This window comes from Takifugu rubripes, chromosome 9 (genome assembly GCF_901000725.2).
Source record: "Takifugu rubripes chromosome 9, fTakRub1.2, whole genome shotgun sequence".
Lineage (NCBI taxonomy): Eukaryota > Metazoa > Chordata > Actinopteri > Tetraodontiformes > Tetraodontidae > Takifugu > Takifugu rubripes.
In genome coordinates, this window is record NC_042293.1 from 9252761 (window position 1) to 9277112 (window position 24352).

Sequence of the window (24352 nt, forward strand, 5' to 3'; positions counted from 1 at the left end):
TGGCTGAGAGTGTTTTGAAAATGTGTACCGAGGAAATGTGGCGACCGTGACTGAAATAAATTCAGCCTCCTGACGAGGACGACGACAGTGCTGTTGCACGGCAGGGAGGAGTCAAAGCCGATACATTTTTATGAAAAATAGCCGCAACAGTTTGAGCAGGATACCATTCATTTTCATGCGATCGTGATATTGAGTTTAATTATTTTTCTCCTCCTCTGTTGTTGTCTTCTTTCTAAAAGTTTGATATAGCACTACGGAGGCATCTATCGGTGTCATTTATTATTCAGTGCACATTATGGCGCACAAGTCCACTTGGAAGATTTGCCGGCGACTTAATGTAAAATTGAAAGAGTTAAGCCCTAAACCTTGCTGGACAAAGCCTCTGCATATTTAAAAGTGGTTTTGAAAGCCATTTCAATCATTGTGGTTCTTCGACACACGCTGCAAAACCACTTTGTGAAATGTTCAAGTTCAATTTTTCCTTCCGTGGCTTCTCAGAACAGAAGAGTAGAATTAAGGCCGGGACTTTCGATGGTAAACGAAAGCTAAATATGGAGCGCGGTGACAGTTTATCTAAGCTACGTTACGAGAAGATTTATCATTAACTCCATTTGCCTGCTTCATGCATCATATTGCAGACCTTGAGCGTAGCTGTGAAATGTGAAGAACACGGTTTGCTCACCCCTATCCATTCATTTTATGGCCATTTTGACACCATCGATGCTAATTTCAAACCCCGGTTACCATAGCTGCTACAAGGTCTCTATGTTTGCAATAGGCTTTGGAGAAGCTACAGAAGAAACACAAACTGGATCGTCTGAGGGAAAAGCAAGTGTAATTCTGTGGTTAAGTAGGATTTCTTCTCATCCGGCTGCTGCAGCACCATAATAGAATTACCCAGCCATGCTCTGCAGTGCTAGAATAATGAAGATGATAATTGAATTGTTACATGAGCATGTTTCTACTACTTTGATAAAACTCTGGCTTGAAGTATAGTTTTCTGTTAATGATTAAATGTGTCTAAAGAGGTACTTCACAGTCTGTTTTTAGAGAAATGTTGGTTTAAACTTCTCGGCGTTCTCCGAGTCAGATTCGCCCCTCAAATCCTGCTGATCCAGTTGTAACGCAAAGCAGAGCTCAAATTATGGCTTAATACATTTTTCGTCGGGCTCACTCTGCTGCCTCTGCTCTCAGCCTAATTAAATGATATACTCCCTGGAATTTTTGCAAGTTTATGGTCAGTCAGGAACACCAAAGTCATTACTGCCAATCATCTGACAATGAGCTCATCTCTCTGCACATCAGCTGCACACGGAGGTCAGTTCAAACGACCAAGTTCACACATTATTGCGGCTTTCAGCTGCACACAGCCATCTGGAAATGACGACATTTCAGTATTTGAAATTTCTGTTTGGATGCCTCATACGAATAAACTATATTGAACACCTGGAACATTCCATGTGCACCCTGACATCATGAATTAGTTGTGACTGGACTGTTAATGTGACCACAGAGGACCTACATTACACGGGACATCGTAGCGACCGACGGCGGAAACAGAAGCACGTCCGTGGAGCTGGCGGTCACCATCACCAATGTAAAGAACCAGCCCCCGGAGTGGGAACAGGAGAACTACAGCGTGGTGATCGCAGAAAACACCGCCAGGGACACGCCCATAGTCGTACGTGCACAACTTTATTGAAACTACTCATGTGTGTCATGAGCTGAGAAAGTTCTGTGTAAATCAGCTACTAGCTGGGTACAAAAGAATAACTGCGTGATTGTCAAGCAAAAATAATAATCAATAATGATAAATTGTGAAAATGACAGAACAGAAACTGTCCCAGACAATAATTTGTTGGTACCATGAAACACTGGGAAGGAGGACGGGTTCTGAAGCAGCTACTGCTCCTTTTTAAGTCGTTAGAGCAAACTCAGTCATCGGTGCAAATGCTGTAACTTCCCCCTCCCGTCCAGACTGTCAAGGCCACCTCTCAGCTGGGCGACCCCAGAGTGACCTATAACTTGGAGGACGGGATGGTGCCCGAAACCAACATGCCGGTCCGGTTCTACCTCTCTCCCAATCGGGAAGATGGCTCGGCATCCATTCTGGTGTCTGAGCCGCTGGACTATGAAACCACGTCCTTTTTCTCTCTGAGAGTTAGAGCGCAGAACGTTGCCGCGGTGCCTCTCGCAGCCTTCACCACCGTTTATGTCAACATTACAGGTTTGATTTGCACTCTATTTACTCCAGAGGCTTCTGTTTGTTTAGAAAAATCAAATATTTTTTCAATACAGAAAGTGCTGTTGACACGATTTTATCATATTTATGGTGTTATACAGTGTATAAAAGCAAACAGTTATAATACTTCCTCTGTGTAATAAAATTGTCAATATCAACACTGAATGTAAAGTATAAATGATGTTTCTTTTATTTCTATATTAACCTATACTGCATATGTATGTTTAACGAATAGGATGCTTAGCAAATCTTTATGTGACGCTTGATAATAATCATTTCATTTAATTAAGAAAACAGCTTTCTCTCTTTAAACTGCTATTTCTTCACACAAACGTGCACATTCAGTCAGGCTGCGGCAGAGTGACATACTTGCTGTGTCTTTGCTTCTCCCCCCCAGATGTCAACGACAACGTCCCGTTTTTCACCTCCTCCATCTACGAGGCCTCGGTGACCGAGGGAGCGCAGATTGGGATGTCGGTTCTCCAGGTGTCTGCCCATGACAAAGACCTGGGTCTTAATGGACAGGTTTGTAATCCTCTGCGGTGGATTGAACCTCACCCATCAGCTCAGTTTCAGTTTTTTATGTCTCACTTTGATTTAGAATCGATCCGGTTTGCCACAATGTTTACTCATGAATGCATGCATTTGGTGAAAAGGCGCCGATACTGTATTTTGTACTTAGAATTTGCCTGCAGGGATGGACCAATATCGACCTGAACAAAAGCCATTAGAGCCTTTAAAAGTCTTGAAAATCCGAAGTTAAATTCCAAATTTTTACCAATCATTAAAGGAAAGATTTAGTGAATGTTTTTTTAAAAAAAAAACCCAAACAACTAATGTATTATTGTTGCCTTAACATTGTTCCTGCAGCAGCCCCCACCATCACTGCTGCTCAGTCACCTCGATCGCCCACTCACTCACCTTACACTCACGCACACCGTGCATCGCCACATTCACATAAGGACTGCACATAAGGACTTCAGATATGGATTAACATAACCCACAATCCTCTGCTGCCTGTCGCTTGTGCAAACACACTCACCCTGAAAGCAACACTTCGGTTGTCGACGTGGGCAGAGTTTAGCTCACAGATGCCAGCAGGATACCAAATTACCAATAACATCACCAGTTTACTGTGGAATATATCTCTGCTGCCTTCATCTCTTAAAGATTTTAGGAAGTTCAATGATGAAATAACATTTTTAGTCTGTTGCTCATGTTGTCATGTGTAACTAGACGTAAAGTTGTATAACATCAAATCACAATCCCACCCGGCAGTGAGGTTTTGAACCAGGGTGGTTCAGATGTGATGAAATGGTTCTGGGAACTCTGCTGTGCACCTGACTGTGACAGTAGCAGCAGGTTAGAGTATTACAGTATTGATCCAGTTTTCCTCAAGAATTCCTCAAGAATTCAGTGCAGAAATCCTTGTTTTTCCGAGGTTGTTGCTTGGATGTGTTATGTTGTTTTAAATATATTTTGCACGCTACAGATTACTTACAAGCTCCTGAGTGACAGCAGCGGGGATCATAGTCTGTTTCGCATTGACCCGGAACTGGGGATCATCTACACTGAAGCTGTGTTCGATCGGGAGGCTCGGAGCTCCTATTTGCTGGAAGTTCAGTCAGAAGACAGCCAGGAATCGGCACGGCCCGGCAAGAATAAGCAGCCCAACTCAGGTTAGAGAGGTTAAGTGTTTATGTAATACGTAAATAAGGGCATATTAAGGTTTTATAAGGGTTTAATGGTCGTCGGAAGCATGACAAATAATATGGATTATGACAGAATAACTTTAAGATAAACCTTTTATTTTGGTATATTCCCGGTGGTCCTATATACCTAACAGCTAAATCAGCTTGATTTCAGTCCTCTCTTGCTTATTTTTTCAAATTTTTAAGTAATTCTCCGTATATCTGTTTGCTTGTCCTGTCGTTCTGGCTATCTTCAAACTTCATGTGAAGTTGTTTGAATGTATTCAGGAGGACAAATGTTTTTCAAAGACGTATTAGTGATGTTTTGGAGGAGAAAAGCCTTTTTTCCTGAGTTGCCAGACCCACTTAGCATTTGCAACGTGCCTTAGCTGCAAATCTCCTGCGTCCAGAGAGGCTCATCTCCTCCGCAGACGTTACCCGTCTTGCTGCCTCACCTCTGGGACGTTGCAGGAGGAAGTCGACGAGAAGAGCCAAACCAAAGATATCGACCTTACGCTGCTGTCGCCTTGTAGCAAGTGGAAATTACCGCTTCAGCCTTTTGTTACATGAGCAGATAATTACTGGTGCTAAAAGAGTAAACAGTGTAATGAAGATGGCACCGATAACACGCAAACACTTGTTATCTTATGAATATTTAACCTTCCCGGTAGTGGGATTCGTTATCTACTCCCTTTCAAAACCTCCCTCTTACTGTTTTTCTCTCTCTGTTGCAGGCAGTTACTCGTGGAAAGACTATAAACACTTGGAAAAATGAATAATTTATGTAATTTACAGAAATTCTTTGTGAGAATTGTTTGTTTCTGCCTCTTTTTTTGGCACATTGCGTTGGCTTAAGTGCCTCTTTCCTACTAAGCAGTGACAATGAATTGTAGAACCAATAAACAGATGGAGGAAGAATACACACATAATGCACTTGATGAATTCCGTATGCCCGTGTGTGGTGTGTCATTTAATCCTGTGCCATTCCTGCAGACACGGCATATGTGAGGGTGTTCATCAGCGATGTCAACGACAACAAGCCGGTCTTCGCTCAGCGGCTGTACGAAGTGGGTGTGGATGAGAATGCAGATGTTGGCCTGGCTGTTGTCACCGTTAGCGCCACCGACGAGGATGAAGGTACGCTTCATGAGGCAGCAGACTCAGGAGGTCCGCCGAAGGTTTCAGTGATGCCGCGTCTGGAAATAAAACGTGAAAGAATGTAGCCAACCAGAACCAATATAAAAGTTCTTGTGAGACACTATGGAACTTCGCAGCAGTTTCCCAAGCTCTTTGTTGCCAGACTTTCTTTCTTGAAATTGCAGAAATATTTTGGCAGTGAATCAGCCTGGTTTCAAACACTGAACCGCGTGCCAAGGCTGGACCTTTCTTTTTCTTTTTTTGTTTAAGAAAATAAATTCTGGATGGCCTTTATTTCTATGATTATGCATAAAGTGACCCTGTGGGTAGTCTTTTCCCTTTGCTGAGATAATGTAGTGTGCTAGATTTAGCAGTAAGTCATCTGAGTGCTGGTAATGCATTGTGGAACATATGTTCCAAAAAGACTGACACGCTCCCACACAGTAGGTGGGCAGGATTTAACCAATCAAGCGGTTGCTCATCCTCTGTGCGGCGGCCCCATGAGATCTCTTTATCGGGCGTGTTTAGGTCTGTTAATCAAATATTCACGTGGAATGTGGGTGCAGCTTAGGCCACGCTGCGGGACTAATGATGGATAGCTGCGGTTTATCACCAGCCCCCAACATTAAAGTTGCAGTACTTTTGCCCTCATGTCTGAGCGGCTCCACTCAAACGGTCTTGTTTAAAAACCCCCGACCTGGGCCTGGCTGCCATAAGCCTGCCAGATCCCAGTGGGAGGTGCAGAGCGCTCTGTCAGTGAAGCTTGTGTTAATAGTGAAGATTAGAGTATGTACATGAGATTGTGGCTAGTTTAACCCCAACAGAATGATTGAAAGTGAAGACTCTTCATCCCGGGAGATTATCTTATCTATTCCACCGTTAAAAGGTTCAATCAAATGGTCTCCTTGGAGACGTAGTGGATAAGTTCACATACCAACATCCTCTTTTCAAAACTACAATGCCGGCTCTTTCTCAGCCACCCAAAATTCATTCCCCACAGACGCCGCTTTCTGCTTTACTGTATGCTGTTTTTATTCCCTCTCATGCTTTACTTCTGCTTCTACACTTCTTTTTTTAATTAGCATCTGATTAAATTCGAGGACAAGATGTACAAAGTTTCCATTTAATTAAGTAATCAAAACAAGAAAGGGATACTTTAAAACTCACTAATGCACAGGTCTCAAAGGAAATGAGGTGTAATACCCCCGTGGGTGTTATTCTATTGGCTGTGGAATTAAAACTACAAGATGAAAGTATTGTGTGTGCATGGGTTGAAAGGAAATTGATGCCAGTCGCAACCAATTGTGAAATCTGCATCCTTATTTTTTTTCTTTGCATAGAATCAATGATTTTAAATTCATAGCCCCTGAATCTGTGTTTGCTGCTGCTGCAGGAGCCAACGCCAAGCTTCGCTACCAAATTACATCTGGCAATAAAGGTGGGGTATTTGACATCGAGCCAGAGGTCGGGACAATTTTTGTTGCACAGCCACTGGACTACGAGCAGCAGAAGAGGTTCAAGCTGCTGGTCCTCGCCTCGGACGGGAAATGGGAGGACTACGCGGCCGTGGTGGTCACCGTGGTTAACAAGAATGACGAAGCGCCCGTGTTCTCCATGAATGAGTACTACGGATCAGTCACAGAGGAACTTGATGGGTCACCTGTGTTTGTACTGCAGGTAAATGCATCTGCACCATGTTGTATAATCCTGTCTTCTGTTGTTTGTATTCAATGAGTGTGTGTGGGGGAAGGGGGGGGGGGAATCAATGTTAAAGCCAGCAGGGCTCAGGGTCCATATACAAGAAGCATGCCTGATGAGAGTTCATTAGTTTAATTTAGGTGGTTAGGAGAAGTGCTTGCACTTAAATGGTCTGTCTGGAAAATCCAACCACAAAGAGACCCCGTGTGATGGCCGAACACTGATAAGAGGAGGAGGTCATTTGGATGGGTTAATGGAAGAATATCCTTTTTGTTAAGGACTTTTCTTGATTTCTGCAGGTTACGGCTACTGACCCGGACAAGGATGCAGACCAGGGCGCCATACGGTACTCTATTCACGGCCAGGGGGCGGAGTCACATTTTGTGATTAACGACATCACGGGGGAAATGTACGCCCAGCGCACGATGGACCGAGAAGAGCGTGCTGTGTGGCGCTTTGTTGTTATGGCGACAGACGAAGAGGGAGAAGGACTAACGGGCTTCACCGATGTCATCATTAACGTGTGGGACATCAATGATAATGCCCCCACTTTCACGTGTGCGCCTGATAACTGCCACAGCAGCGTAGCCGAAAACTCTGCCCCAGGGATGCTGGTTGTAGAGATGACGGCGGTAGACCTGGATGATGCAGCCGTAGGCCAGAACGCGATCCTCACCTACCGGATTACCGAGAATGCACACAACATACACAAAGAAGATCTTTTTACGATTGATTCCAGCACTGGCACGATATCTGTGGCAGCAGAGGGTTTGGACCGGGAGTTTGCCAACACACACCGTGTGGTAGTGGAGGCAAGCGATGGCGGGGGAATGACAGGCACAGCAACAGTCACTATAGCAGTAACCGACATCAACGATCACACACCAAAGTTCCTAGAGGACTGGTGTGGGGCTCGAGTGTCTGAGAACACGGAAAAAGATTCTTCAGTTCTGGAGTTGAGGGCTGTGGACCCTGACACTGGCACATATGGACAGCTGACATTCAGCGTGTTGGCGGGTGACTTGGAGCAGAGGTTCTACATAGTGAGCAACAGACAGGAGCAGACAGGCATTCTGAGGCTGAGAGAGAAGCTGGATTTTGAGAAACCGGCAGAGCAGGGCTTTAACCTGACTATTAAAGTGGAGGACTCGGACTTCTCCAGTGTCATCCACTGTACGATTCAGGTAGAGGATGAGAATGATAATGCTCCTGAGTTTGCCTCCAGCTCCCACCTGCTTTCCCCTTTACCCGAGGACACCCCTGTGGGAACGAGCATCATCCAGGTGGTGGCTACTGACACCGACTCTGGCCTGAATGGAGAAATTCTATACAGCATCCTCCCTCAGTCTGACCCACATGGACATTTCGCTGTGAGTCGCGCCGGTTTGGTCACAGTCGCCAGACCCCTGGACAGAGAGGCGGTGGCGGGCTATGAACTGGTTGTCGTGGCGACAGACCGGGGCATCCCCGCACTGACCGGGAGTGTCACGGTCCACTTGCTGCTGCTGGACATGAATGACAATGGACCAGAGCTGGAGTCAGCCTACGCTCCCCTGCTGTGGGAGAACAGCCCGGCTCCTCAAGTGGTCTGGCTCAACCAGAGCTCGACACTGCTCCACGTCGTGGACAGAGACTCCCCAGAAAACGGCCCACCTTTTTATCTGTCCCTGCCCCCGGTTTACTGTGTTGACTTCCACCTGCAGGACCACGGCAATGGCTCCGCCACACTTACTGCCCTGAGGATGTTCGACAGGGAACGACAGAGCGAAGTCCATCTGCCCGTGATTATGATTGACAGCGGCAATCCGCCAGTGACGGCCACAAACATGCTCATCATCACCATCGGCGATCAGAATGATAATGCCCATCAGGCAGGGGAAAAGGACGTGTATGTGCACAGCCGCAAGGGTGAGTCTGCCCCTTACACACACTCATACACTCCTTTATGACAAAAAAATTGACAGGAAACTTCTGAATGTTCTTAGTGTGGAATTTGATCCTACTGTGCTGTTTTCCTGGTAATGCCATTAGTTAATCCACCTTTAGAACCGTAGCAAAAACCTGCCTTGCGAACCCAACTAAATCTCTGAATGTAAAATCACACAATGATAAAGACCATGGTTTATTCCTATTAGCAGTATTATTATCTCCAGAGTAATCTTTTCAGCTATTCTTGTTTGTGCCTATTTATCCTCAATGGCAGTGCTGGCAATTGTGAAAAGCAAAGGTACAACGATTTATCCAGGCTGCCATTGTTTATCAAGATGCAGTAGCATTTCAGGTTGATAATAACATAATCCATATTGAGGTAGCCGTGCTTCTTTAAGCCTCGCGCTTTCTGAAGTGGAGGGTCGAGCGTATATTCATACCAGCAGTGAGCCTCCGTGGTTATGAGTAGTAAGTAGCACAGAATATAAAAATGCAGGATGAGGAGAAGAGGGGGACAAAAAGATAAGCTATGGCATCAGCAGATTGTGCTGTGACAAAATCAATGTGTGTGTGTGTGTGTGTGTGTGTGTGTGTGTGTGTGTGTGTGTGTGTGTGCTACAGGAAGGGTGGGAAATGCTGCACTGGGGAAGGTGTATGCTCCAGATCCTGATGACTGGGACAACAAGACTTACACTCTGGAGACAAGTGCCGCCAAGTAAGAGGTTTCTGTTTAATGCAAAAACCTTTTTTTTTTGAATGTGCTGATCTTAAAATGTGCAGAGCAAGTACAAGCGCTGAGGCCAGGACTAGAGACTAGAAGAGCTGCCAACGGCGTCGAATCTGAAAACTAAAAGCGGGTGTAGCCTCAGCACTGAGGCTGTCTGAGACATGGCGAAGATGCACAGCTCACATCTCGCCTTCTCTCAACCTTCTAACATAACGGTCGTTCTCCACTTTTATCCAGCCAGACAACAACGATTATCAGCTTAAGTATAAATAAACATTCTTCAGCTGCCTCTGTGATGTTCCTGAATCAGCCCATACGCGTGTCTTCTACCTCCAACAACCTTGTGCATCTGTTTAATAGTCGCACCCTGATTTGCTGATACCAGCTGCTAATTTGTAATATTCACAGAATAAATTCTCACTGTTACCATGGGAGCCCCTAAACTGTATAGGAGCCATAGAATGTGCCCTTTTATTCTTCGTGTGGACTGTTTGTTTTCCTTCACTTGATACTATAGCAGTCTAAGGTTTCGCCTTTGTCTTTGTACCATCTGCTGATTCATTTGATTTATTTATTTATTTTGCTTTGATGAAGAGCTCAGAAGTGAAAGAAGCCACTCGGCTTTCTCCTCGTTCTTGTCTTCTGCCACTTGAGCTGGTCTCTACCACATAACAGCTCTTCTGCCGACTGCAGGTACTTCAGCCTGAACCAGAGCTCAGGAGTGCTGACCATCCGGCAGAACACTCCGGCAGGCAGCTACTGGCTGAGGGTCGGCGTGTCTGACGGGGTGTGGCCGGATGTGATCTCGGGCGTCAGAGTTCACGTCAGGGATCTGGAAGAAAAGGCCATCCTGTCGTCTGCCTCACTGCGTTTGACAGGTAACTTCAGCGATAACAGACTCAGCCGATGACTCTTGACTTCAACATCTTTATCTGGGTGTTCTGACCTGACCTCCAAATAATATACAAGAAAAAGCAATATCAGATTTAACAGAGTTGAACTTATTTCACTGCGTCCATTTTCCCCTCACAATTCAAACAGCAGGGGTCATTGTTTCCAATTTGCCTTTGCCTTTTATTGGACCCAATATCACATTGTCAATGCAAAAATGATAGATTGATTATATTTTTTTTAATATCTGCTCACATTTATTACATTTCCATTGAAAATGGTACTCCTTTATCTTTTACTTTAACCCCTGGAAGTTTGCATGTCAGGTGTATTATGCACGCATCTCTCGGAGTTATAAAGGTCAATTTTGGAAGTGTCAGGTAAAGTCCTTGACATTTAAAAAGCCAGTCAGAGGACAGAGTCAAATGTTTTTATAGATGCCTCTGACTCAAAGTCGTTATCATTTTTTTGAGATTAACGACGACTGCTCGCCTTCTCTGAATAATATCGGTAGGTGGAACCACGAGTGTGATTGATCTCCTGCACGTTGAAATGTTACGTACAGGGCAGTTTTTCAACACACCTGCACTTTGAGCGGAGAATTAACGATTTCTTCACTCAACTTGTTCACCTTATGGACAATTCACTAAGCAAAATTGACCAGCAGTTAGAGATCTGAGGCTTCCTATATTGGCAGCAGAGCCTATAGCCGATTTTGATCAACTGTGTAGTTGCCACTGAAGAGACAGCAGTGCTTAATGCCTAAGCCGCACTCTCCTTGTCTCCCCAAGGCCTTACAGCGAGGGATTTTATCGACTCGCGCGTCGAGGGGAAGAGCCAGCTGGAGACGTTCTGGGACTTCTTGTCTGACACCTTGTCTGTCAGGACAGGGAGTGTCAACATTTTCAGTGTAGCAGACAGAGAGGAGAAAACGGTGGACGTGCACTTCTACGTGCTGGCTGATCATGGCTACCTGCGCCCAGAGAAGCTGCACGCCATCCTCGCTGCGCACAAAAAGAAGGTATGTACGTTTGTCTCATGGCGCCTGGTAGATAAAAATCAGCTCTTTATACTATTTTTCAAATGATACACTTGGGAGCTGGAGGGAACTAGATAACAGCTTTTTATCTGACCTTTTCTTTTCACAACAGCTTTCCGTCTGTTCACTCTGGCCCCGTCAACATGTTCCTCACCACCATAAATATCCCAATGCTATATTTCCTTTTTTCATTGCTTGTGATTCCTCTGTCATCCATATGATAAGTGGCTGCAGAAACATGTATGAATTCATGTCAACTGTTGACTGTATTTTCTCTGATCATCTCTGTTTTCCACCCCCCACCCCCCCTCTCTGTACTGTAGCTGCAGTCCCTGCTGCGCGTGAACGTGAGCCAGGTGGATGTAGACGAGTGCGTGCATGCAGACTGTAGGGCATCTGGTGGCTGCGTTACACAGTTGAGCATCAGTAACTCGCCCAGCCTGGTGGACTCAGGTGCGTTGTCCCTGGTCTCAGTAAAGGTGACGGCCATGGCCGTGTGTGGATGTGCTGCCAGGGACATGACCCACCGCCTCTGCGCATCCTACCCCAGTAACCCTTGCCTTAATGGGGGAACCTGCACGGACATCAAGAATGGGTACAGGTGAGTCTGCAGTTTATTAGCCTGGAGTTTGGGCAACTTTCAGAGAACACACAGAGTTTGAGTTGGAATCCCTTTCACCTGCAGCTTAACTTTTTTGGCTTCTCTTTGTTCTTTCAGCTGAATACGAAGCAGCTGGCTTTGTAGCAACAAACTGTACATCTTTTCAAAGTTGCTGAGGTTTCGTTCTTTGGATTTATAGTCTAGGTATTTTGGAAAATATTACAAAGTGCTGCAGAATGTCACCAACCATACCAGAATACAAAAAAGCCATTAATTTGATAAATAATTTGGGTCATTTTAACACCATTCGGCACAAAGCGCATACTTATGGTATGTCTCTGTGTGAGTCTGTGTTACTGAGGGAACAGCACATATTTAATTTCATGCACACACTAATGCCCAGATTAAATAAATATAGGGCAAAGAGATTAGTGCAACTCACCCCCCTCTGCGCTCACAAGTTCTCAAAATCTCATTTAATAGCATTTACTTCAACCAGTAAGTTCGTCATATGCATGGTCTGTTGAGAGAGGATATGAGCAAGTTGACTTTTATCTTTTTAAATTGTCTCCGCTGCAGTTGATCTGCTCACAACTGGGAAAAGGCCCCGCTCTGTGAGAGGAATATCTCTCCATATGTGCTGCATGTTCCTTCATGTGTGATACGAACAGCCATAAAGAATCCAATTTTTTGGTCCTATCCTCTGTTGAAGGAGCTTAACGGGCAACCTCTGACAGCCGCTGATCAGATATCGTCAGCCTCAAGTGAGAAAAACGTTGGCCCTTCTTTATTTGAATTGCCAATCTGCTCTGATGGGTCTGACGAACGTCCAGCGTTAGGTGTGTGCTTGTGTATGCAAGAGGCTTCACTTCTGCCTAAGCTGTCCCTTTCTGCTGTGCATAGATCAGTATTCCTGACATGTGTTGCTCCTCTGCAGAATAAACAGCGATGAGGAAAAACAGCCCCTAACAGCCTCAGTACACCCAGCTTTCCTCAGTCACTGCATGAAAATAGATGGCTTTGACATTATCAGCAAAGCCAGCTTGTCTCACACGCCTGCAGTGGTGGGGGCAGGATCAACTGGCCCCTTCCATTCTTACAATCACAGTGATGGAAGGGGCCGCTTTTCATCACCGCGTGTCTTGTATTATTTTGCGGGATTATCAATATTTTCCACCGCAGCGTCATTCAAGAAAAACATGCTTTCAGTCTCCTGCAGGTAGTGTTTATCTCAAAGTTCTAAAATACGGCGCGCACACTAAAAATGAAGGGCGTCCTCTGCAAATCGAAACCAGGAGAAAGAAGCAAATGACTGAATGGGAGGGGGGAGAAATCATGTTCCTTCAAGAATGAGTGGTTGGATGGGTGCAAATTAGACAGAGAAAGTCTGGAAAATCAGCAATGTGATGCTTAGAAAAAAGAGAGAAATAGAATTTATTATGTCCTAACAAAAGGAGATGTGGTGTGGATTTGGGGGGGTTGGCTCCAGAGGGTCCGGCTGCCACAGAAAAGAACAGGCTGGAGAAATGCTATGGTCATTCCTAATTGGTTTCAATCTAAGTTGAATATTCAGGGCTGTGGCTAAGACAAACCATTCGTTGATAAAAATGATTTATTGTTTGGGAGGGTTGTTGGTTTTTTTGCTGTCTGCAGACAGCCAGAATATTAAAGTTGGACTCCTGCCCATGGGAATTACCAAGACTTTCACGTCCACCTCAGGAAAGTCGCCGTGCACACTCAGAGATTGGATGGTTTAAAGATTCTTGGGAGCCCAAAACACAACAGCGATTTTTTTCTTCCCCTCCAAATCAGTTTTCCCTCACTTCCCTTCTTTGTCTCTCATGGTGCTACAGGTGCCACTGCCCCCCACAGTTTGATGGGCCAGACTGTCAGCAGACTCGGCTTAGTTTCCTTGGCAACGGCTATGCTTGGCTTCCCCCCATAAGGCCGTGCTTTGATAGCCATCTTTCACTGGAGTTTATGACAGACGGAGATGACGGGCTGCTGCTGTATGCTGGTCCATTGGCGACTCTGCTGCCTGGGGATATGGAGGACTACATGGCCATAGGTAACTGTGCTTTTTAACACCTGTTTTTTGTCTCCGTGGGCCTTCACAAGTGCTGTGAGCTTCTTTTTTTAATGGAGCTATATACGATAATTCCTGAATATGCCCACTAAAGAAATGAGCACCTTTGATAATTATTGATAAGTTAGATTTGCAAGTAGTTATTATCATGTGAGCCGGTGGAAGGTTATCATTTCCAAAGCCTGAGCAACCAAGATTTAGGATGGTATATGACCGTCTTATCTCTCCTTCTCTGGTTCAGCTGAGTTTGGGAGAGTGGGAATCAATTTCAGCAGGGAAGTCCTTCCCAGTCTTCCCCCAACTCCTCCAGGAGAACATCAATAAGTTCCAGAGCTAGATAGGAAAATGTTTTCCCACCAGCATGTCTTTGCCTACCTTTGGGTCCCCTCCCAGCTGGACATGCACTAATCACATCCCCAGGCAGACTTTACCCTATCTCTGAGCCCGGTCACCCCACAGAGAAAATTCATTTCATCCTCTTATATTTGCTGTCCTCTTCTTTCTCTTTCTCACTGCCCTCAGCTCAGGACTTCAGTTGAGGGTTTGAACACAGATTGAGCATTAAATTAAGAGCTTCACCTTCTGCTTCAGCTCACCTTCTTAACACAATAACCTCTCTTTGCGGCTCCCTCATTTTGGAACAATAATCCCGAGATATTCTCCAACCCTGAGCGGGTAATCCACCATTTCCCCCTCTAAAATGGCTTTAGACTCTCAGGTGCTGGTTTATTTCCCAGCTGTTCTGGAACTTAGCAGTAAACCCTCCCAGACTAGGGTACTTAGGTTCTTTCTACTGTGTGCACAGATACGTAAACCCCAGGTAAACTGGGATGGTTCATTTCCACAAAATGCAACTTTGAGCATTAATTAATTGGTGATCTGTAACCTTTGTTTTTGTGGCTCATAACTTCATTATTTTCTTTATTTTTTTTATCAGTAAAGTTGACCTTATTGAAAAACAAAATTAAATGAAGGTGCCTGCAGCAGCACCTGGTTGCCAGAAATGGTCTCATCATTTCTGAATGAGGCCGTAGTTTACTGAGCACCGTAATTTGGGTGAGCAGGCCTTTCAGATAACATTTTTTTCTGGAGTATTTCCAGGACCCAGCAATAAACCAGCTCTTATAATGCACCGTCATTCTCTTTTTTTTCTGCAGACAGTGTGCTTGTCTTCATATGAAATGTTTTTTTCCCCTTATATCCCTCAGGTTGCTTCTTTCCAGCCAGCATGAAATAATAATATATGTCTTATGCACTTTGCTTCATATGACTTTTTCCAGTACATTGTACCCCTGTTTTTGCACATATTTGCCTGTGCATGCGGTTCAAATTTATTTCCGCAACAAATGAAAACGTGTTATTTCTTTGGGTGTCTCAGGCAGAAACTCAAACTGTCACTTGGTCACCTATTAGGATTCGCAGTCTAGGTCTATAAAACATAATGAAAATGAAGACTGCTGTTACCAAAGGAGGGAATTTCCCTACAATAACGCTTGTGCTTGACGTAGTTGTGCAGGCCTTGTTGTCATCCTGCTTCCTGTAGTAATATAGGCAGTAACAGACTGTGATAGTCCGTCAGCGAAGGACCCTTAATGAGTGTGTTTAACTGCTAACTGAGGTGATTGCATAATAATCCTTTGTTGCACTGTCCACGTCTTGCTCTGATGTGAAGAGAGCGCTTTGAATCTTTGTATTCATACGGGTAAGTGTGTCTAGAAGCCACACCAATTATTTTGCCTGCATTGCCAGTACCAGTGACAGAATATCGAGGAATTATTCTATGTATCTGAATTTAACCATTGCCATTTTGAAAATATGCCTCTCTTGATCTTTAGCGATGCAAAACATCATTCTCCTCTAAGTTTTAGGATTGCTGCTGATTCTCCCCTCCCGATCAATATGTTGGGAGCCTGTCAGTGATGCTAATTCGACGTATATCAACAGGCGGCGCTGCTCTCTGGAATAATAATTTAAGCAAGGGCTTTCCTCACATAAGCTGTGGTAACAGGGGCAACGTGATGTCCATTGGCAGCACTTTATCACATTAGCGGCGTCTCCATGAAGGAGTACAGGTGTATCGATTTCCTGGTGTTTAAGACACTGTACGGCATCGCTCAGGCCTACCACCCTCTGTTCCACTCACATTCCTAAAGAATACATCAAGGTTTAGATGTTACAGTTCCTATTAGACAAACAGCAGATATTTGCCTCCTTCAGCTGTCCAGGAAATGTGATCGTATCTCTTCAGTGTACATGAATCAATTGCGGTGACACATGAGCTGGCTCCTGTCTAAGCTTCTGGTGTGACCTCATATCCTCACATTCTGCTGATTACTTGGCATGGGTTCACCGGGTCAAGTGTCGACACACCGGGCTGTGATTGTCTGTGTTTCCCTCATGGATATCTGAGATGTAGGGAGAGCTCGGCCCAGTGGCGGTTCTGAACGGCTGCAGGTAAGAGAGCACACAAAAGTGAAAACAAAAGAATCTATCAAACCTTCCATACAAAGCAACTCAAAGAGTGGAGAAATATGCAAATGAGGCATCGTTTGTAGGCCAAGGTGAGCTTAATCAGCTGTGACCCTCCCCCATCAGCCTTCCACCCATGTGTGTTGGCAGGAGCCCCCCCATACAGTGGGAGGAACTGTTCAATTTTTTCCTGCTTTTCACAGCTGAAGCACAATATTTTTCTGCACACAAAGATGCATAAACGTCATTGTTAATGTTCCAGTCTATCAGTGTGTTTATATGGTAGTAATCTGTTTTTTTTAACATGAGTTACAAACAGTTATTATACAGAGAAAGTAGGTATTTTTCAACTCTTTTATATTGCAGAATGTTGTCAGCTTTGACTGCTTTGATGATGTTGTTTTTGTTTCATTTGTGCATTATTGATCACAAGTTGCTCTTCTGCTTTCTTTTTATTTTGTACAGTAATAATAAAAGAAAAAATATGAATGACTTACCACAGACACAGTAATGTCACAAAATCAGTCTTTTGTGCTACAAACCACTGCTTTTATCATAAAAATCTACCATTGATTACAGTAGATAACCGTTAAACACAATTAACCTGCAATATAATACACATGCTTTTACATCATATTGCCAATAGGGGGCGTAACATTCAGGGATGAACTGATGGAAAGGCTGTTCAAAGATAATGCCTGACCTGCAGGATCTGGCAGAAGTCTGTGTTCTGGCTGATTTTTATTTTTTATTTTTTTGCTAATCTGGTTTTGGGTTCGTTAGATCCATCGCAGAATCTGCAGTTTTTGCTTTGTTTACTTTGAATTTTGTTCCTTCATCAAACATAAACAGCTATTCCAGCAAGATTTTGCTAATCTCCTGCAAGATTTACAGGTTCCCACATCGCATTGCATTCAAATCTGCTGTAGCGGATCTGGCAGATTCCCCCTGCGGCATGTTTTTTTAGTACCCGTGCCAAATTCACCAAAACATATGTAGCTTATTTTCTGACACACATGTGAGGGAACCAGCGCGCCATGTGTGTGGGGTTTGTGCTGCCACCAGCCACATGCTGCCACATTTTATGCTTGATGTGGATGCATGAAATATGAAGACAGAGAACAGAGAATACTTGAAAGGAAACAACATTCTGTGGCACTGACGCTTCAAACATTTAAAAACAGCATCCTGCAAACCTGAAAGCTGCTGAACACAAACAAGAGGATCAAACTTCCCTTAAATCATCTGCACCACCCTCTGTCCGTCAATAGACACTACAAGAGTTTTCAGGGCCGTACTTTTCTTCCATTAGCATGTATGTCTACCCACCAAGTGTCAGTGAAAGAAGAAGTGCTGTTTTCAGACGCCATGAGCAGAAGAGAGTAATACCCCTGGTTTCCATTAGATTGATTTGGCGTCGATTATCTGGCAAAAAAAGAAACATAATCTGGCATTTCTTCTTTGTCTTTTCTTTAGAACTAATCGGTGGGACACCCAGTCTGAAAATTAATCACGGCTCTGGGACCCTGGTCCTCCGGTTAAACAACAACAACATCGGGGTGGCTGATCGACGTTGGCACCGCCTGGATGTGAGGAGCAACAGCAAAGTAAGATGACTTCTATTGCACACACATTCATAAAGAATACAAAAGATTAACCTTCTCTCACTCTCTGGTTCAAAGGAAGTGCGCTTCACTCTGGATCGATGTTCCAGTGCGATTATTATGGAGACCGAAGGTGTGGACTCATGGGTAATGACAGAGGACCGCTCTTCATGTGAAATCAGAGGGGTCACACCCAAAAGGGACAAGTAAGATCAATTATTAAATTAGTGATGTAACAAAATGTAGTAGCTTATTACAGGAAGCTTGTTTACTGAGTGTGAAATGTGAGCATAACCCACCTACGGCAGCATCAAATTTAAACAGTTATTTAGAGAGAGCAAGAAGAGGCACGTGGGTGTGTCTAATGAGCTAATGTTAGTGCTTCAATAAACATATTAAGTGTCTTTATTGTGCTGGTATTTTGGTGTTTGAGTCCTGCAGCTCAAGCTTGCTTTAAAAGCAATATAGGCTCTGTCAAGCATTGTCTGGACACTCCTGGAATATGGAATGAACTTTCCGCCCTTGCATTTTCACCTTGTGCCACACGTGCGAGTCTCCTGCAGCTTTAAAGGCATGTATGGCTGCCATGCTGCCTGTGGTACTAATGGTAGTGGTACTGTGGTACTGCCTGTGGTACTAATTAGGGGACAGTCCAATTCTGTCACACTGTCTGATTAGATTGAACATTCCGCTGGTGAAGGTTTTTTTTTTTTTTCCTACTGCTGGTACAGCGTTGTCCAAAGTGCTCCAGGCACTCTAAATTTTTTATACAAACGGTGTGTTTTCTCGCCCCAACCCGCCAGGACAGAACCAGCAGCAGCTAATGATTATTTGGCGTTCTGTTTTTTTGCGTTCCTAACGGTTAAACCAGCTTTCCCCGTTCTTATTTTAGGAAGACAGCTGTTCCAACTGAAGAAATATAGACTCTCGTGATATAAAAAATTAGATATTAGAGAGAATTTAAACCTCAGATAGAAAGAATTTATAGGTTTATAATGAATTTGTATTCTCTCGCATTTGTACCGGTAAACAATCTCTGTTCCTTTGGTGAACATTATCTCAGTTGTTGCTAAAGTTTGAACAGACTCAGCTGAATGTTTAATGATTTCAACTATTTTAGGCTCAATTAGCTCATTATACTACAACGGTTTTTTCCACTGTGAGGAAAATATGAATAATCTTGATACAAAATTCCATCTATTCTTGCTGAAAATGACTGTGTGCTTAGCTGGGTATACTTTGCCTGAGTGGAGTGCGTTTCTTTCCCCTGCTGAGTGCCCCTAAGCTTGTTGTTTTGTTGTGTAATTAGGCTATGAGTTTCCAGCGAATAGCAATGTGAGCGAAGGCGTCATTGTTATCTATTTAAACGCTCACCAGGTATTTTAATAGATTTCGTTGTGAATACAGTATTGGAATTTGAGGTGATTTGGTACTTCATTAGAAAAGGGAATATGTTGTGGAAATCACTCTTATTTTGTGAGCAGCTTAGAAAATAACTACTGACGTTTGTTGTTGTTTGCTGCTGAGAAAATATGTGTGTGTGTGTGTGTGTGTGTGGTGTGTGTGTGTGTGTGTGTGTGTGTGTGGGTGTGTGTGTGTGAGTGTGGGTGGGGGGGGGGGGGGGGTGAAGTTTCTCCCCTCTTTCATGAAGATCACAAGAACTGAGTGTCAGACTTGTGTTCATTTTCTGGCATTTTTTGCTTGTGTACTGAGGGTTGCTTTTTGCTTCCAGGTATCTGAATGGAAGCCATGTTTTACAACTTGGGGGGGTCAATGAAAATATATCGTATGAATACCCCCAGCTGCAGTTCAAACACTTCACTGGGTGCATCAGGAACCTGCTTGTGGACAGCAAGGTATGTGGAGATGTTGAGTTTATCATTGTCATGAGGATTGCATTAATATACTGTATACGTGTGTGTGTGTGTGTGTGTGTGTGTGTGTGTGTGTGTGTGTGTGTGTGTGTGTGTGTGTGTGTTTCTCCCCTTTGAGTATAATGTATCATATGTTGTGGGCATGTGAATAAGCCATTCAATGAGAGTGAAAATCTAAGCCCAAGGCTACTCTGTTGAAAGCCTGAAGAATGCTAATGTCTCTTATTCCACTGATTTCTCCCACATTGTGTCTCTCTAATATAAAAGACAGCGTGGATGTATTTTGTTTGGTATGTTTTTTATTTTCTATTTAACTCATTTTTACAGAAAATTGGCAACCACCGCTGTGATGAAAATGACCAGTGATCAAGGCAGCTTCTGCATTCTTCATTGAAATGTCACAAAATAAAGAAATGGTTCTCTCAGGATTTTTTTTTTCTTCTAAAAGCCGGACAAAACACAATAGAGCCTTAAAATATACAGGAGGGGTGACTGTGCCTGCCCTTTTGTAACGGGGGTAAAATACCTGGTATTACAGGGGTAAAACTGCAGTTGCTGAGGAAGAAGAAGAAGCACAGACATAGTAATTACTGTGCTTTGTGCCTCATGTGACATTTGAATATACAAAACAGAATCACAGGGTTAGACTACCACCCCATCCCCCCAAGGTGCAATCATTTTCACCTTTACAGAGTGAGTGACAGCAAGAAGTCATTGTACCTCCTTTTAAGTGTTGTCCTCTCTGTTCTCTTTTGCTCAGCTCTATGACCTTGGTTCCCCTGCTGAAGCCTCCAACACTGCACCAGGCTGCACCCTTATTGATGACCACTGCACCAATGGGGAGCCGCGCCCTCCCTGTGGATTGAGGGGGCACTGTCACAGCCAGTGGGGCTCCTACAGCTGCCTGTGTCAACCAGGATTTACAGGACCTCAGTGCGATCGAGGTATTCATTAAAAATAGCCTTTACCTTAGTTTGCATTGGTTTCTTACATCACATCGTTGCGTAATTTCACATTCAAAGATGTCCTTACGGGCAACATTCAGCGCGGTACATACAAAACCTCCCCTTGCACAAAGGGCTCGGTTGAAACGGCCTCGCTGTCAAATCCTCGTACGCTTCCCACATGACAGCTTAATTAATTGAACACCCGTTCCCTGTCTTTGATTGACAAGCGGCCCCAGAGTTCTCCTTTGATGGCCGCAGTCACATCCAGTTCCAGCTCTTATGGTCGCTGCCTGCACGACAGACGAGGGTGCAGGTGGGAGTGCGGACACGTGCCCCCGCTGGAGTGATCCTCAGCCTCCTCTCTCAGGAGCAAAACGAATATCTGCGTTTGGAGGTGAGTCATGCCTGCTGGTCACTTCTCTCCACCCTTGATAGCTTTGATTGTCTTGTTTGTGAGCTTGGAAGTTGTTGACTGGGGCCAAACAATGAGCACTGCGGATGCTTGTCAGGCCAAGATTGACTAATTTTCGGCTTGGAGACACGTGGGCGGTTCCAGAGGGACCGGTGATTGGCATATGTATGTTCCTGAGATGGATTTTCAATAAGGCTGCAGAAAGCTGTTATTTAATAAAATTAGACACCCTTTTTCCAAGGATATGTCTGTCTGCAATTAATGTTTCCAGCACAATTCAGTGTGTCAGGAAAGCAGCTTAGTGCAGTGTAATTCGAGGGCAGGGTGTTCTTAAGTGAAGGTTAGATCTCCCACTCTGTGCTTGAGGGTTTTCACACATCTTATTTCCATTGGCAAGCTCAGAATAATGTCTGTATTCCTGCTGCTCACTTTCTGCTGAAGAGGTACTCACATGGCTCTTCTTCAAGGGTGAGCTCAGCTGCACTCTGACAAAACTCCACTACAACTTGAGGCTTCTGTCTGGCAGAGGACTGAATAGATCCATCTTAGGTGGATGTTGACAAAGTCTTTAGTCTCGTTTTACTGTGAGGCCATGGCCGCCACGGCTCTGTCCCCTTCAGGTAATGGAAGGGTGAACCCATCCCCCATTGTGACTTTTTTTTCTTTCTCTCGCTTTGTTTTGTCTTTGACAGCTTCATTAGAATCCGTGGTGTCATTTCTTGGTCTGTTTTGGGTCCCACACGGAGATAGTTGCCATCCTCAAGTGACAAGAGATAAAAAGGGAAAAAGGCTGCAGCCCTTGCTTTAGCCTTCACCGCGATTCCCCTCTTTAAAAACCCTTTCGAGAGCTGTTGTGAATAGTTTGAAATACCTGATGGCTGCCTTTGGCAGCATGCTCAAGCATTTTATGCTCAGCCGTCTCTGAGGTCTCCCAAACGCTTGAGCGTAAGCCTGGCGCTTCCGCAAACAACAAACGCTAATTTAAAGGGCCTTCTCTCCCTTCTCTTTCTTAAAGTTACATATGAAATAGAGTGCATGCTGAATTATTAACAGCGCCTCACACAAAGGTTACCAGTGCCTATGTGGGTATGAGCACCATCTATCCAAGCATGGTGTGTGTGAAGGAAACATCTGATGCAGTCTGGGAGGGTTTTTGATGAGAACTGCAGTTTTGAGACTATACAGTAACTTCTTAATGCATTAAAATCTGTCAGTCTTTCTTTCTTTCTTTCTTTAATGCAGTGGAAAAATTGAGTCCTTTGTCAAGGGGAATGCTTAGCTTGTGTGTGTGTGTGTGCATGTGTGTGTGTGTGTGTGAGAGAGAGAGAGTATTTGACATTAGTTATCTCATGAGGCTTAAAGTCTATTCTGCTGTGGTTTGGGTTTGGGCTGAAGCCACATTGAATGTAAGTCAATGTATTGGCTTTGCACATCTATCTCTCCCTCTATTTCTCTCTCTCTCTTTGTCTCTCTGTCTCTCTCTGACAGTGTGTGTCTCTGTCTGTATTTGGTGTGGTGCCCATGCTGAGAGACCACTAGATAATGCATACTGGGCTGAATGTGTATGATCTGGCCCCACTGATACCAATTATCCTTTGGATGTATACATACTGTAGATATAGTGGCTGCTCATTGGTTGAGTCTATTGTGTTTGCTCCCAATAAATGCTGTGGACAATAGTTGTTTCTTGTACAACACATCGTTGTCACTATTTTCGTGGTAGCTAAGCTATGGCAGTTTTCGTCTGCCCCAATCCTTCACTTTATTTCTTTTCCAGGGGAGCTGGCCTACTTCTTAAAATGTCATTTGGCCAAAGATCTGATGTTTTTCCACCATATAGCACAATCTGAGTTTTTGCAAAGTTTGCTACATCATTAAATTTTATTCAAAGGCAGCTTTTCAAAAGCTTTGAAAGCCAGACGGGCTTACAACGATGAGGAACTTAATCAGCCTGTTTGGATTTACTGTAGTATTGCCGAACTCTTTCATATGCACGTTTGAATGCTTCAAACACATTTATTTGCTTCACTTTGTTTGAATGCCTGCTTTTTGAAGCTGAAAAGCTCTCCTGTGCATTCTCAGGTGGTTCAGGGTCTGCTTGCTGTTTTCTACAACCTTGGAGACGGAGACTACAACTTGACCCTCCCGCACCAGCATCTCAGCGACGGCGACTGGCATGAGGTGGAGCTGGACCGGTACGGCAGAGAGTTCACTCTGCGGCTTGACGGTGGCGGGGGGAGGAGAGAGGTCATGGCATCCCGCGGACAGGGTCAGGAGATCATCATCGACCCCACCATGGTGATGCTGGGGAACTCTTTTCCCTCGGGACACAACCACAGCTTCCTCGGTAGGTACCCGCTAACCTCCATCTGTGGAATGAGACTCGGAAAAATACCCATGAACGCGGGGACGCGGTCTAAAAATCATGCATAATTGCTGTAAATAATCAAACAAGTGTTGATAAAGTTCAGCACGTTCAGTTATTTGCATAAAAACAAAGTGGACAAACAAGGGGACCTGTTCATAACAAGTGCTTCAATCCATCAGTTCCAAGCACGCGTAACTCAGTGGGACTTATCTGTATTTAAATGATCTGTCAGACCTCACGCTGCCCAGAGCTGGAAAGTATCCATAAGAGAGAGGGAAAAAAAACATGAAAAAGAAGCCCACGCTGACAGCATAGCCTCCGGGTGTTTGTGTGTTTTCATGCATGAGAATGTAGAAGTGCGCTGGTCAGGTGGCACGTCGGGGAATTACATTCAACGCGCGTCGTTGAAATGCTTTTCCAAGGTCGAGGTTCCTGGTAGTCATTTCACACCAGGCGCAAAGTTTGTGCGCCGGTGACACGGTTAGCATTTTTATCTAACATCCAACACAGACATCATTTCTGCGGGACCTGTTCCGAACGTGTGTGGCTGGGGCTCAATAAGCGTAGAGCGCAGCTGTTATCTGGCACATCTGTTCGCCTCAGCGATGAAATCAGCGCACATCTGGGCATAATACAG

At 44.4% G+C, this 24352-nt stretch overlaps 1 protein-coding gene across 1 annotated transcript in view; it reads left to right on the top strand.

Annotated features, from left to right (window-relative positions):
- LOC101062914 (neural-cadherin-like) overlaps window positions 1-24352 on the top strand; it is a 71825-nt gene that overhangs the window by 36933 nt on the left and 10540 nt on the right. The window contains exons 12-29 of the mRNA XM_029842167.1: window positions 1514-1681; window positions 1978-2227; window positions 2640-2767; window positions 3735-3921; window positions 4927-5070; window positions 6464-6747; window positions 7068-8676; window positions 9319-9412; window positions 10118-10302; window positions 11107-11336; window positions 11678-11955; window positions 13809-14023; window positions 17987-18117; window positions 18193-18320; window positions 19847-19970; window positions 20749-20932; window positions 21163-21329; window positions 23430-23694. Of these exons, the coding sequence (XP_029698027.1) occupies window positions 1514-1681; window positions 1978-2227; window positions 2640-2767; window positions 3735-3921; window positions 4927-5070; window positions 6464-6747; window positions 7068-8676; window positions 9319-9412; window positions 10118-10302; window positions 11107-11336; window positions 11678-11955; window positions 13809-14023; window positions 17987-18117; window positions 18193-18320; window positions 19847-19970; window positions 20749-20932; window positions 21163-21329; window positions 23430-23694 (4771 nt within the window). The remainder of the gene's footprint in view (window positions 1-1513; window positions 1682-1977; window positions 2228-2639; window positions 2768-3734; window positions 3922-4926; window positions 5071-6463; window positions 6748-7067; window positions 8677-9318; window positions 9413-10117; window positions 10303-11106; window positions 11337-11677; window positions 11956-13808; window positions 14024-17986; window positions 18118-18192; window positions 18321-19846; window positions 19971-20748; window positions 20933-21162; window positions 21330-23429; window positions 23695-24352) is intronic.